At 49.1% G+C, this 13,972-nt stretch overlaps 5 protein-coding genes across 5 annotated transcripts; 2 read left to right on the forward strand and 3 right to left on the reverse strand.

Annotated features, from left to right (window-relative positions):
- Positions 1 to 135: 135 nt before the first annotated feature.
- N7520_004420 (dTDP-glucose 4,6-dehydratase) lies at positions 136 to 1,462 on the forward strand (the record flags this gene model as incomplete). The annotated part of the gene is made up of 3 exons (XM_057138354.1): positions 136 to 308; positions 359 to 897; positions 963 to 1,462. 3 exons carry the CDS (start codon positions 136 to 138, stop codon positions 1,460 to 1,462), a joined length of 1,212 nt encoding a protein of 403 aa, XP_056996561.1.
- A 2,086-nt stretch (positions 1,463 to 3,548) lies between these two features.
- N7520_004421 (putative short chain dehydrogenase/reductase) lies at positions 3,549 to 4,499 on the forward strand (the record flags this gene model as incomplete). Its single annotated transcript, XM_057138355.1, has 1 exon — positions 3,549 to 4,499. The coding sequence occupies one exon, from the start codon at positions 3,549 to 3,551 to the stop codon at positions 4,497 to 4,499; it is 951 nt and encodes a 316-aa protein (XP_056996562.1).
- Positions 4,500 to 4,611: 112 nt separating this feature from the next.
- On the reverse strand, positions 4,612 to 6,486 carry N7520_004422 (putative acid phosphatase; the record flags this gene model as incomplete). The annotated part of the gene is made up of 6 exons (XM_057138356.1): positions 4,612 to 5,528; positions 5,575 to 5,909; positions 5,959 to 6,124; positions 6,273 to 6,278; positions 6,328 to 6,340; positions 6,397 to 6,486. 6 exons carry the CDS (start codon positions 6,484 to 6,486, stop codon positions 4,612 to 4,614), a joined length of 1,527 nt encoding a protein of 508 aa, XP_056996563.1.
- A 488-nt stretch (positions 6,487 to 6,974) lies between these two features.
- N7520_004423 (ribonuclease Z) lies at positions 6,975 to 10,157 on the reverse strand (the record flags this gene model as incomplete). Its single annotated transcript, XM_057138357.1, has 1 exon — positions 6,975 to 10,157. One exon carries the CDS (start codon positions 10,155 to 10,157, stop codon positions 6,975 to 6,977), a length of 3,183 nt encoding a protein of 1,060 aa, XP_056996564.1.
- Positions 10,158 to 11,583: 1,426 nt separating this feature from the next.
- N7520_004424 (Ser/Thr protein phosphatase family protein) lies at positions 11,584 to 13,527 on the reverse strand (the record flags this gene model as incomplete). The annotated part of the gene is made up of 2 exons (XM_057138358.1): positions 11,584 to 13,262; positions 13,311 to 13,527. 2 exons carry the CDS (start codon positions 13,525 to 13,527, stop codon positions 11,584 to 11,586), a joined length of 1,896 nt encoding a protein of 631 aa, XP_056996565.1.
- Positions 13,528 to 13,972: the final 445 nt, after the last annotated feature.

Here is a 13,972-nt window from a genome sequence, read left to right on the forward strand (position 1 = left end):
CATTACAGATTCATTGTTATCGCGACGGATTTGGAGGTTGAACTACTTTAAGGCGCTGCGCGCCGCAGGAAAATCAGACCACGGCACAGCCACTTTCAACACACACCTTCACTTTCAACACTAAACCCAGGCAAAATGCCTGCCCCTCGTTTCATATCTCCTCCTGCGACCCCACCTCCCAGCAAGGGTCCGTCGCTGGCGACTGGAAGAGTTAATGGCCTTGAAGGTCAGCGCCTCATCGGCACTACCCGGTTTGAACCTCGGAGCGACGTGAAAAACATTCTGATCACAGGAGGTGCAGGATTTATGTAAGAACATCCGCAAACCCCCCAATTATTTGTTACTAATTTGGCATTAGTGGAGGCTGGGTAACCCGACACTTGGCGGTGCAATACCCCGAATACAACATTGTTTGCTTTGACAAGCTCGACGTTGTTGCCTCTCTCTCCAATATCAAATGTTTGGAATCTCTGCCAAACTTTCAGTTTGTGCATGGGGACTTAATGGATCAGGCAGCCATTGCCAACGTTCTTTCCGAGCATGATATTGACTGTGTGATGCACTTCGCTGCATGCTCGCATGTCCAGAACTCATTCAATGATCCATTAAATTTCACCATCAATAATGTTATCGGTACTCAGCTGCTGCTCGAGGCTATTCGTCATCACAAAGGGCCCAGAAGGGTGCGCCGCTTCATTCATGTCAGCACTGATGAAGTGTATGGTGATGTGATGGAATCGGCGTGTGACGAAACCAAGCAGTTCATGCCCACCAATCCCTACTCAGCCTCCAAGGCTGCTGCTGAGATGTACGTTTGGTCATATGCCAAGTCTTTCGATATCCCGGCTCTTGTTGTTAGGAGCAACAACGTGTATGGGCCTGGTCAATATCCCGAGAGTAAGAATGCCCCAGATCTCTTTTTTTGAATGGTGATGAATAAATGCTGACTTGATGAAATATAGAAATAATACCTCGCTTTTGCACCCTTTTAATGCAGCACAAGCCATTAACAATACAAGGTACCGGCAAGAACATTCGCCGGTACCTTTATGGAGCCGATGCTGCTGATGGCTTCGATACTTTGCTGCACAAGGGTGTCATTGGTGAAGCATACAACATTCAATCTTCCCAAGCTATCACCAATCTCGAGGTCGCCGCTCGCACACTTGAGCTGTTCGGGTACAGTCCACGGGATTTCAACCGTTGTCTCACTCAGATTCCTGACCGGCCCTTCAACGATCATGACTACTGGGTCGACGGTTCCAAATTGGCTGCATTAGGATGGCACCAGCGTGTGTCCTTCTCTGAGGGACTGGAGGCCTCGGTCAACTGGTACCGCGAGAACCTAGATTCTTGGTGGCCCGAGGCCTCGAAGACCATCAATGTCGCGTCGACGGCGACCCCTGAAAGCCACCCCAATGGTGCACAATCCAATGGGAGCCGAGCCGAGGATGCAAGTTGACTAGCAAATGAATTTATAGATTAATTAGACATCGAACTGAATATACCATGAGAATGCTAAATGCGGTTAGTAAGGTTTCCAACGGAAGATGGCCACCTAACTTGACCTGCCGATGTAGAGCCGCGTTGATAAATTATTCTGAGAACCATGGTAGCCTACGCCGCCTAAACCATATCAAGTACATTTCCCCTTTTAATGACCGACAACCGTGGGTGATGATCCCTCATGTGCGGCGGCATAGGCTTCATTCGTCAAATATCGCTCCCGCCACACAACCTAAGACTTGGTCTCTTTACACTACAAGAAAACCCGCTTTTACTTTTCAAACTTCAAACCTTGGGAAATTACAGCTATCTAAAATCACAAACGCATCCTCACCCTCAAATAAATGCTGCCTTGGAGTTGACCTTTTAACTTTTCCTCCGTCGAAGGCTCCAACTCTTCATTCAATCAAAAAGATAGCAGCGCCTCGGTCTCGTGTTCAGCACCTGTCGACTTGAACACCACTTAACAAGAATACACCATGACGAGCGTTTCAGCACTGAAAGCAGCCGGACGCGATTCTAGTCCACTCCGCAAGATAGGACAAGGACAATGCGGCTCTGTTTGGGCTTCATCTACGAGAGGTCCGGCATTCAAACGAGAGGATGGCGGGCCCAACCGATCTTTAGAAAACGACTTCGAGATGCACCAACGGATCCTCAGAAGCTTTCAAAAGGTTCGCAATTTGCCCAAAGGCTGCGATGGACGTATCAAAGCCCCCTCAGCTCACATTCCAGCCTGCCACACTTTCATCGGCATAGAAACTCAAGACTGGTGGTCATTGAATCTAGCAAGATTTCCATCGCAATACACACCATGCAATATGATCCAGTCGCAACGCATTCCGCCATTCGCCGAGAGAACAAGAGAACTTCTTGTTGATACCTACTGCTGTCTGTCTGAAGAGGACCATGCGTTAAGAGATGAAATTTTGATGAGCGAGCCCAACAAAGATTGTATTATTAGACCGTACCTGGGTAGACGGCGATGGCACCATGAGAAATCTTCCAAAGGTCCCAATCCATCGTTTTTGTCCCTGAGAAATTTTCCACTTCATCTGGATCAAATTCAAGGACTTGGGATACCACCTAGTGATATTCAGCAATATGCAAGCATAATGGCGGAAACTCTCGCTATAATGCACTGGATCAGGGAAATGGATGCAAACGACATTGAATTTGTCCTCGCTCCAGTGTACGATGAGTGCAAACTTACCAAGCCAGGTATCATGACTAATGTGCTTGGGGATCATGGGGTATGGGTGCTAGACTTTGATCTATGTAGGACTATCACCATGGACGAAAAGGGAACCAAGCAAGCGGTTAATGCTTTTTGGGGCAATGACCGCTATTGCCCTCGACCAGGAACAGATCTATGGAGTATATTTCGACTTGAATACCTCCAGTCCAGTGATCATTATCTATGGATCCATGAGCTGCCAGAGGGGGAGAGACGCCGAAATCTGTCAAGATTGTTTATCAATTTGGTGAAGAGGAAGCTGAGAAAAAGGAGGCCGAACAGAATGCACGCCAATGTTAAATCTTTGAGACTGAAAGTACTCGGTCTTCGCTGACTATGAATATACTAGTCCTAATATTTAGTAGAATACTATTACGGAGGGCTACTCAACATTGACTTATATTCACTTGATGATAATCATTAAGTCTATTCAACTATCTACCTTGATCGTTATATGATTATCTTCCTACCGGTCTTTCTACCGGTCTTTCTACCGGACACTTTTGTCACTTTCATCGGTGCTCGGCGTCCATATCGGACCGAAGCTTCGATATCGGTCTATGAGCTATAGTTCAGTATATAAATCGGATAAGATAGAAAAAAAAGTAACAGATGGAAATTATATAAGCGCTCATTTCCCTCCAGATACCTGTCAAAACTAAAAATTGTAACATTGTCTCTCAATCGATGCGACCGATCGATCGGTGATATCATCGATCGAAAAGTGGATACGAATCTCTAATGAACCTTCTTCACCCCGGAATCCAAACATAACATAACACAACACGAATTGATCATTCCCAAAATGTCCTTAACAGACTGGAAAACCCCAATCGCCTACATCGGTCTCGCCGCCCTAACCTACACAACCTACAAACTCACCCGCCAAGCAACAGTCTACCTCCTCCCCTCGACCCTAACGAAAACTCACAACCCAACCAACCAAAACTGGGCCCTAGTCACAGGCGCTACAGACGGGATAGGATTCGGCTTCTGTCAGGAACTCTGCACGCGCGGATTTAACGTCATTATACACGGCCGGAATGCCGAGAAGCTGGAACGGCGCGCACGCGAACTGGAGGCTGAGTTCCCGATGCGGAAGACAGCCATTGTGGTTCTGGATGCTGTAGGTGTGACATCTGCTGCTTTGGATGATGTGGTTGATCGAGTGCGGGCGATCACGGAAGGGGATGGAGGGGATTTGAGTGTCTTGGTGAATAATGTTGGTGGGGAGGTGAGGCCGTATACGGCTTTCGATGAGTATACGTTTGAGGAGGCGGCTAGGACGATGGATTCGAATGCTGGATTTATGATGCAGATTACGCGGGGTTTGTTGCCCTTGCTTCAGGAGAGGACGAGGGGACTTGTATTGAATGTTTCGTCGATGACGGCGTATGGGTTACCTTATATTAGTGTTTATTCAGCTTCGAAGGGGTTTGTTGATACTTTCACGCGAGCGCTTGAGGCGGAGGTTCACGCTGAGGGTCGGAATGTTGATGTCATGGCTTTGCGTGTTGGACCGGTGCGCACTGCTAGCTTTGGTGTAAAGACCGGCCTGTTCGTTCCGGACGCGCGTGGACTGGCATCGGCAGGGCTGAATCGGGTTGGATGTGGTCGGGTGATTGTATGGGCACATTTCGGGCACTGGTTGCAGGGCCTTAGTCTTGATGTGTTGCCACGGTGGGTAATGATGAGGATCACGACGATGAAGATGATGTCGCTACGCAAGGAGGAAATGGAAGCGAAAAAGGCATAGACGGTAATCTAGTCTAGGTATTTGGTATAATAATTACAACCCAGGAGTACCCAATATATCTGCAAAGAAACTAAAACAGGGAAAAGCAAATATCGGGCTAACAGTAAATCATTTAGAATCCGGCGACGCTGCGTTCCGAGTCATTGACTCCATGCAGGCCTTCACCCAAGTTCTGCGTGCACTCTTCAGTCCAATTCTTGGGAGTAAACTTGTCAACGATGCTCTTGAATGCATCGAGCGTGCAAAACGTTTCATCTCCGGGAAGATGATTCTCAGGCTTGGCTGCGCAGCCCGGAATGGTCACGGGCTGATCGTTGTAGCGGATACGAACGTAGTGCTTGCGCAGAGTGTCACGCGTTTCTTCCGAGAAGGAATCGAGGGATGCACGTGCAGTCGCGGATGGCGCCAGCGTCTGGGTTACAGGTTTCTTCTTGCCGAACATCGATGAGAGAAGACCGCCCTTCTTGGAAACTGGCGGATTAGAGAATTCCTCAAGGACAGCACCGGCATCTGCACGATTGCTTGGAGCTTGGGAAAAGAGCTCAACAGCAATAGACGAGGTGAAAGGTGGCCACGAGCCGTCTTGGAAACCTCCAACACTAGACAGGATCGCCGCAAGGGTAGTGTCGTGGCATCCGCTCATCGCGAATTTGATAGGTGTGCCAGTCTCTGGGTTACCAGACCCAGAGGCAGAAGTGTTACTGTGCCAGCCGCCGTCCACGGCGGTACTAACCATACGATCAACAATGTCACCCATCAGACCACCAATACCCAGCCTGCGGTACTCGGTGCTTTCGCTGTAGCCAGCAAACCACTCCTCCACCGCAATTCGATCTAGGACAGCACGGGCCTTCTTGTCATAAAACTCAGAGGGCAGCCTGGTGCCCGGTCCATGGGCATCGGAGGCATTGATGGTGTCCATAATACCAGAGAGACGGGGGTGGGCATCAACGGCGACATTTGGTGACGATTCCGGCATGTATTTAGACCAGAGCCTGTTCAGATAATCCATTTGCTCGGACTCGTTCCCTGTACAAGGTTAGACGTGACTAGTGGAAGCAAACGGGTATCTTACATCGGGCAGCGGCGCGGTCGGCAAATAGACGAGCCAGCTGTCGGAATCGCTTACAGTTACCCTCGTTAGGGAACAGAGTTTCTTCGTTCACAGGACGAGCGACGATCACTGGGGGAGGAAAGTCCTGGGTGCGCGCGCTGGTAGGGTACATGCCCCAGAAAGCTTGCTGCATTGACTCCAAAGCGCGGGGAATCGAGGTAGCTCGCAGGTACATATCCTCCGTATCTTCCTTGATCTTGGGCATGAACCCAAGCTGGTCAACATAGAGATGACGCAAGCGTTGTCCGAGAGCATAGGTTGTTTCGCGACCCTTGTCTGTCAATTCACCGTGTTGACTTGTAATCGTTAGGAATATTCCACTCATACAACAAATCCATGACTGACCAAATCGATTCAAGGTTACCATCCGATCCCGACGCGACCCTGGCCTCGTCGTTGTCACCAAAGGTCTCGATCTTTCGGCGCCATTGAAACCCGTCCCAACTGGAAAGGTCCTGCTTGCTCGCCGCAATCTGAACCATATTTCGCGCAACATTGCAGTACGGCCAGACTACTGGGGGTCAGTCCATCGGTAATTGTGGGGTTGGGAGAGGGAGAAGTACATGGACTCAAGCCTGTCTTCACAGTATATTAGCAACCAATCAACTCAGTGGTAGGTAGAAGTCATACATTTTGGAAACGCGAAGAAACAGGCGTACGTTCACCTAGAGCAAATTAGAATCACACCGATAGATGCAGGCATTATAAGCTTACCATGACGTAGGAACTGCCGGGGTTAGCTGTTAGCTGTTGCATTATTGAAGTCCGGGTTGCTTAACTTACCACCTGAACCAATTGTAGCTTCAATGACTTTGGATAGAGTTGTTCCAACTCCTCCGGGGAGTACGGCCCACGCGGGATGAGAGTCGTCATTGCTGGCGACGGGAGATGAGTTGAAGCGTTGTCCAGGATAGAATGACATGTATCGGTGGGGCGGTGAGAGGGGTCACCAATGACGCTGATCTATACAAGACAAATTGTCAACCAAGGAAATGTTTTAAATAAATTTGGTAGCTCCTAGATTTGAATAGTATCGATACACAGTGACCTCTTGATAGTTCACTCTAGAATATCAAAGTTGAGCCATGTTATCGTCATGCCGAGGTAATCCGATTGTACAGGGGCTAGACGGATACCCCAATTGGTACTCGACATCTCCATGCTTCCAATTTGACACGATAAATCCTACATAGAACCACATTCACCGGTCAATGGACTCCAAATGATCAGATTTAGGGCACTTCAGGCTCTCACAATAAAAAATAAATAAATAAGTAAATGTTGGAACAACTCCAAATGAGAGGATAGTTTCTTATGCACTTATGGCTATGGGTATATACAAGGCCTCTAGGAATATTCCATCACTCCAGATCACTCGTCTCCCATCCGCTTTCGCTTTCACTAGCACTGAAGGCAGAGTGTGCAGGCTTCTTCTGCTCTTCGGATTCATCAGTGACTGCAGCAGCGGAGACGACAGCGGCGGCGGCAGCGGCCTTCTTATTGAGACCCTTCTTTTTGCCCTTGGCTTTGCGGGCTTCTTCCAATTCTTGTGCCTTCTGCTTCATAAACGCAGATTTTTCAGCAGATTGGCGCTCCATGACCTCAATGAGCTTTTCCAGAGCCGGGGCATAAGCCTGCGCAAGAGCAAGATCCCGAACCTTGATGCGCATGTAGTCCATAGCTGCCGCAACTGGGGTGTTCTCACGGGGAATTTGAGTCTCGCTGCGGGGCAGGGGAGGCCGAGCCTTTGAAGGGAACATGATGTCGTCCAAGAGCTTGGCGCCAGACTCGAAAGTGGCTGGCTCATCTACGGGATCATCGAACGGGATGTCGGCAATGTTATTCAATTTCTTTTGCGCAGCGGCCGCAGCCTTCTTGGTCGAGGAGATGTCGTCGTGGGCCAAAGTGCCAGTCTGTTGGTCCACATGGGCGATCTTCTGGTACCGTTGGCTAAAATGCGTGAGAAGAATGGAGCGAGCTCCCATGCGGCGGCCAATCTCGATTGCCTCGCCGGCAGTTGAGTGGCGTTTCGCTATAGCAGAGCCCACCATGTCATCTTGGAAGGTAGCCTCGTGAATGAGAACGGTGGAATCGCGACCGATCGAAGCAAACTTATCCGACGGTCTGCAGTCGCCAGAGTAGGAGACCTTGAATCCATCGGGGAATACAAGAGAAAGGGCAAGGGCGCCGCGGCAATGCTTCACATGAGTAGTAAGAACGTCAGTCAGGCCGGTGGAAGCCTTGAGAAGGGGGGTAAGAGGCGAGGAATCATCATTGAAATCAAGAATCGTTTTGCCTGGCGCATCCCGACCAAATGGTGGCCCGCCATTCTGAGTATGGCGGTATGTAAACTTAGTGACAATGGAGGTTTGAGAAGCTTCAGGGTGCGCACTGAGAGGAAGCACTTTATCGAAGCCAAAATTCTCGACTGAGGCATACTCCTCTAGCCAGGTAATCATCATTTCATCTGAGGCCACAAATAGACGTTTTTCTTGTAGTATTTTGGCCAGGTCTGTTTCAGGGTGGGCTGCGGGTTTAGCATCAGGGCCAAAATTCACATTGTACCAGGCTTTGATGACGGAGGCAGTGCCCAAGTGGTGGTCAGCATGCAAGTGACTGATCCAGATCATGCGAAGATTTTGGAAAACCTCTCGTAGCTTCTCCGGTTCAAAGACTCGTTCCAGTTGACCTAGGGTATTCTCACCGCAGTCAAGAAGGTAGTAACCAGACCCAGGAGCATATACAAGAGTCGCAGAAACATTACGGTACTTTGATGGCGACGATGAACCCGTACCAAGCGCAACAATCTCGGCATCCCCACCAGGGAGATCCTTTCGAATATGTTCGAGATGTTGCTGGAATTTTGGTTTCGCAACACGGCTGCGAATGACACTCATTCGTTGCTCAACAGCCTTGGGGATTTGGAAAATCGTCTTGGCTGTGTTAAGGTGAGGGACAACCTCGTCCTTGTTGAGTTTGAATTCTGGCTCCATGTCAATGACAAGGCCAGGATCAAGGCGCTGGAATGGGGAATTCTGGAGCGCATAAGGCGCAGGGGCAGATCTGGGAAGCAAAGCCCGGTTCTGTGGGAGAGTCACATTATCGTGGACGGGAATGGAGTAGCTATCGCCCTTCAGCCGAGCAAGTCGAACGGAAGCTTCGCCTGTACTTCTGAGAGCCAAATAGTTTGGACAGTAGTCCGTGCTTGACACGGTGTGCTCGCAGTGAGGGAAGGTCGCCACAAACTCTCGGAGCTTGGGATGATCTCCCACCCCTGGACCGAGTATCCAGACGAAAGATTGAAGTTCAGTAGTAACTGCCGGGGATTTCCACTCCGGCCGATTTACCAAAGACTCCACATATTCAACAGATGGCAAATCCATAATAGCAAGACCCTTACCCAGACGGCTGGGGCCCAAAACCATGTCTGCGGTGATTGTCTTGCCGTCTTCTGACTGGACGCTTTCCCCTCTTGTCAAGGCGGCATAGGCAGGTCCCTTTGGGACTCGCAATTCCCTCGCCTTGGCTATCTCGAACTTACCACGAATGTCATGGTTACGAACAATATAGCAAAGCGCATCATTTGAAGGAGACGTGGGCGGTAAGCTGTCCACCTTAGCTCCTGGCCAGGGTTGCCGGACGAACACTTTGATATCAGGTAACGGCAAGTCCTCACCAGGCTTCGGGCCATTGTAGGGCTCCATATCCTTTGTCTCGGGATTGCGTACAAACATCGCGGCAGGCATTTTGACTTCGGCTAGCGGAGTCTCAATCAGTGCGTCCATCTTCCAGGTCGAATTGAACATATCCGTCACAACAGACTGTCGCACCATGGTATCAGCAGTACGCTGGTCAACTCCGCTTTTAGGCTCGTCAGACTCCTGGAATTCATCTAAGCTCCGCTTCCGCGGACTCTTTGGTCGTGCCGGGGTGGGCATGTCGAAATTAGTGGGCGAAAAGGGTTTAATTGGCAACGCCCAGACTTTGATGTTCGCATCGGACCATGTAGGTGTCTCAAAAGGATCCTCCGCCTCATTGCGTGCCTGCTTTGCGACAGATTCGGTATCATATTCCTTCGTATACAATGGCGTTCCTTTCCTGAACACAAATCGTCGCGCAGTGGCCAAAGTGTGTGTCAAATTCGTTGTACCATGGATAGTCAAATGGCTTTTCTCGATTGCAATATCTTCCGCCACAGGGGCCGCCGGGATGGCACCGGCTTTGTTTTTCGGGAGAGCCTGGTTGGCGGCCCGGCGAATGGCCTTCTTGCGGTTTTCATCCTCAGCAGCTGCATTGCCAGACGCAATGGCATCTGCAAGGGTTAGGATTATCCCGATCAAGCCGCCTGTGTTGGCCCACTCTGTCCGTCCCGTGATGAAGACATCACTCAATGAGGCAATTCTAACTCCGCGCTCGGTACATGCGCGCTGTGTACCCTCCGACAATTGTCCAAAGATATATCTCTTATCAGGATAATGCAAGGAGAGGGCCGTGCCGGGCGTGTCGGCGGTCGGAGTTGTGATAACCTCGTAGTAGACCTTCATTGGTTTGGATTGCAGGGTATCGGGAGGAAGAGTTTCTTGAACAGGGTCTATGAACTTCGGGTTGCAAAGAACGTATTTTGTAGATCCCTTGGAGTCGGTTGTGGGAACAATAACGAATTTTCCCAGCGATGTCCTTTGCCTTCGTGTTCGAGCTTGAGTGGTCGTGAGAGCTGCGGGATAGGCGGGTACTGAGTTCACTGCGTTGTCGCTCACAGATAGAGCATTGGGTAATTGAGTTAATCCTGAAGCTGAACGATTGTAACCTGGGAGTCGGTGCTGGGCGACGCGGGGATTGGCGCCAAAAACAAGGAACGGAGAGCTTGAGGTTCGCAGGTATGCGCGGGCGAGTGCGCCTGGAGAAGCGGTAAGGCGAGTACCGCGGGCAAAGAGGGAAGCCAACTTGGCTGTTGAATGCAATAGAAAAGCAAATCCACAAATGAATTAATGTGGTTGAGCTTGGAAGTTGGTTGAAAAGAGAACGTTCAAATCAGTCAAAGTTGCGGAACTTTTTTATGGAGAATTTGCGTCACGGGAGCCTATCAGATAAGAGTCACCACCACTGGGACATTCATAAAATTACATTACTTTGTCAGCAGCATATTTTGGAATAGTACAATTCTTCGCGAGCTAGGCAAAGCTGATGTCGCTCATGGTTGGATGTGCACCTTGTAACGTGGCGATGATCCTTCCCAGAAGAAAGTCCAAGAATGCCAGGTGATCCTTGTCTATCTTGTCTGGGTTGCTATCCGGGAATGTAGCCTCGACTTGGACATATGAAGGTGTTTCATACTCCGAAACTTCAGAGACTGGAGTGTCATCGACATCATTCCCAAGTTCATCGCACGATCTTGAAGTTGGCGAGTTTACCTTGTTTGCATCATTCAGTCCGGGTCAGGTAGCCCGAAGACACGACCCTTTTCGCAGAGCACGGCCTAGCAGCAGATGATATCGACTCTAATATGCCGGTTTCACGATATGGTGTGGATAGCCTGGTGGTAAACTGGCTGATCAAGACTTTCGGCCTTGAGGTCTCAATACTTCAACTTTTAAGTAAGAACGGAAGGATCGAGGACACAAAGAAGGTGCTGCCAAGGTAGATGGTTAGTAGGTACGATTGTGCGAGGTTGGAAGTTGTCCAATGGAAGCTAAAAGAAGAGGTTAATTGCAAAGCTTCTATTCATAGATGGCACGCTACGTGATATCAAATGGGCAGTCTGATTTACTCATATGGAATTATTTGCGTCACGGGAATTTATCAGACAAGAATCACCATCCACTCCCATGCTTTGGACTTGTAAGCAATTTCTTTCGTTTTGGACTCTGGACAATTGAATTGAATTCTCAAGAAAGGTATATAGGCTTAGATTTTGAGCTTAATCTAACCAGCGAAGCTCAGAAATCTGTCTCATCTATTCAGATCACTCTCTTATCCTCCAACGGCGCAGTTATTGGTGTCATTTGACCAGGCCAAAGCAGCATACTTTGGAATGATACTATTCGTCGTGAACTCCTTTGGGAGGTAATAGGTAGTATCACTCATCGTGTAGTTCGTTGCTGGATGTGCACCATTCAGCGCAGCGATGATCTTTCCGGCAAGAAAGTCCGAGAAAATTAGGTCCACCTTGTCTGGGTTACCATCCGGGAACGCTGCCTCAGCTTGGATATAAGACGGCGTTCCATAATCGGGAATCTCAGAGTGTGGAGTGTCATCACCATCATTCCCAAGGTCGTCGCATGTGGTGTACCCCGGTGTGAGTACTGTGGCGTCAAGGACACGGCGGAAAAGGGTCTTGGGCTTGGCGAGGTCGGTTCCATTCAGGTTGTGAGGCGAGGCATTGGTGCACTCGTCATATCCTAGCATCTGACTTGATATAGTATCGACGGTCATAGACCGTTTGGTGCTTTTCTTTGCCAAATTCATAGAATCGAGAACTTGGGAAGCGAGAGAATAAGGAACATTGGCAATGTACTTGAAGGGGGTCGTGTAGGGACAGACGATGTAGGAATCATCTAAAGTGAAAGGTCCTTGAACCAAGTCATAGCGGATGGCTCCCCTGTTGATAATTATCATCCTCGAATTTGACATCCGATTCGGGTTAATGACAGTCGCTGCTACAGCCTTCTGCATCAAGGTATAGACATTGCCCTCGTCGCCAAAGGGCTTGCACGATATGCAGTACGATTGTGGTGCACATCCGTAAGTAAAGGTCAGATTAAGATCCGTTCGGCTGTCTGTGATCTTTTCGCTAACCCGGAGTCCGTCGGCAGTGTTGAAGATGTGCTGGGATCCTGGCGCATGATAGGCGAAGCTTCGCCGATTCCAATCCAACCAGCGACGTGTCAGTTGCATATCAAACTCTTTGGTCTGAGTGCAGGATGAATTGACCAGATTAGCTACGGCTCTTTCACTAACAGTATCTTTGATTTCGGGGTTCTCTCTTTGAGCTGGTTGGGATTTGATGCCGTCCAAGGAGAGCCAGCCCACAGTATCGCAGTATTTGCCTGATTCTATGGCCGAGGACTTGGGATCATAGATGTAAAAGTCACGGCGGTGCGTATGGCCCCCGAATCCCTGTACCGGAATATCAGGGCGCTTGGACCGGAGAGTTTGCATTAGAAGTGGATAGGTGCTTTCGCCTCCTGCGATGCCAGGCTTGACTGGATTGTGTCCAATGAGTACGAAAAGATCAATATCCGTACGATTGATGGCCTCGTTAAACCAGTCTTCCTTTATCATGTCTGCAGCGGGCTGAATTCTGGTCATGCTCTTGTTGTTATTAGTCACATCCAAAATCACCCCGAAAGCCATGATTCGCAAGCCCTGTTTCGTGGTGAAGTATCGAGATCTTTTTGCCATGGGCGCCCATTCCTGTTTGCTTGGGTTGCTGTTGTGACAATTCGTGCAGATATCAATATTACTGGCCAGGTACTTGTCCCCATACACCTTTGTAAAGTTGGTGAATGTCTCGTATGCAATGTCGGCGACACCCAGCTCATGGTTCCCCGGTGTGAGAAGATCGTAGTCGATATTCTCAAATATTGGATTCGTGATCTTGCCGTTGGGGTCTGTCGCGTCACTGAGACCATTCCCATCATGCAAATCCCCTTTGAGTGTTAGCATCAAGTAAGACCCTCTTAAGTGAGTCAACGTACCAGTATCAATGAGTAAAAGGTCAACGTTGTTGTTTGTTGCTTTGTCCCTCATGTGCTTCACAAAAGAAACAAAGTCACCCCAATCCGCACCATAGTTCCCCTCCTTGATATGACCTTCGAGCCATCCATGAGAGTCGCTGGTGTGGATGAAGTTGAGCTGTCCCCAATGCAAAGGTCTGTTTGGATCTGTCGTCGCATTCACAGACTCAGGTTGCATGCGACGCGCAACCCTAGGATAAACCGCGGGCTCTTTCCCTTCGCAATCACCACAAGCAGAAACAGCCGAGATGGCGAGTGTAAGTTTGAGAAGAAGAGATAAGACTGCCATGATTTTAGGTAGGCTAAATGCCCATTCTCCGGACGGAAGAAGGTAAATCAATGAGAAAAGGAGGTTAAATCTCAATTGCACATTCTTGTTCTATGTAGCATTTCAAATAACTGCAAAACAACCACTTGACCTGTTGGAGCAAAAGTTGCTCAACATGGAAGGATCTTCGGATCCCTCGCATTCCGAGGTCTAAAGGATCATGTTCATGGAGCTGGCTAATCAAAATCTTAACTTTGATAGGCTACCAGGCTAAGAAAATGGTCATCTCCCGAGGTCATTGGAAACATGCACAGGGACAGGAATTGGTTGAGGTCATAGCTTTAGCTTGAAATGC

This window comes from Penicillium odoratum, assembly GCF_028828045.1.
Source record: "Penicillium odoratum strain IBT 22623 chromosome Unknown utg000004l_segment0_segment0, whole genome shotgun sequence".
Lineage (NCBI taxonomy): Eukaryota > Fungi > Ascomycota > Eurotiomycetes > Eurotiales > Aspergillaceae > Penicillium > Penicillium odoratum.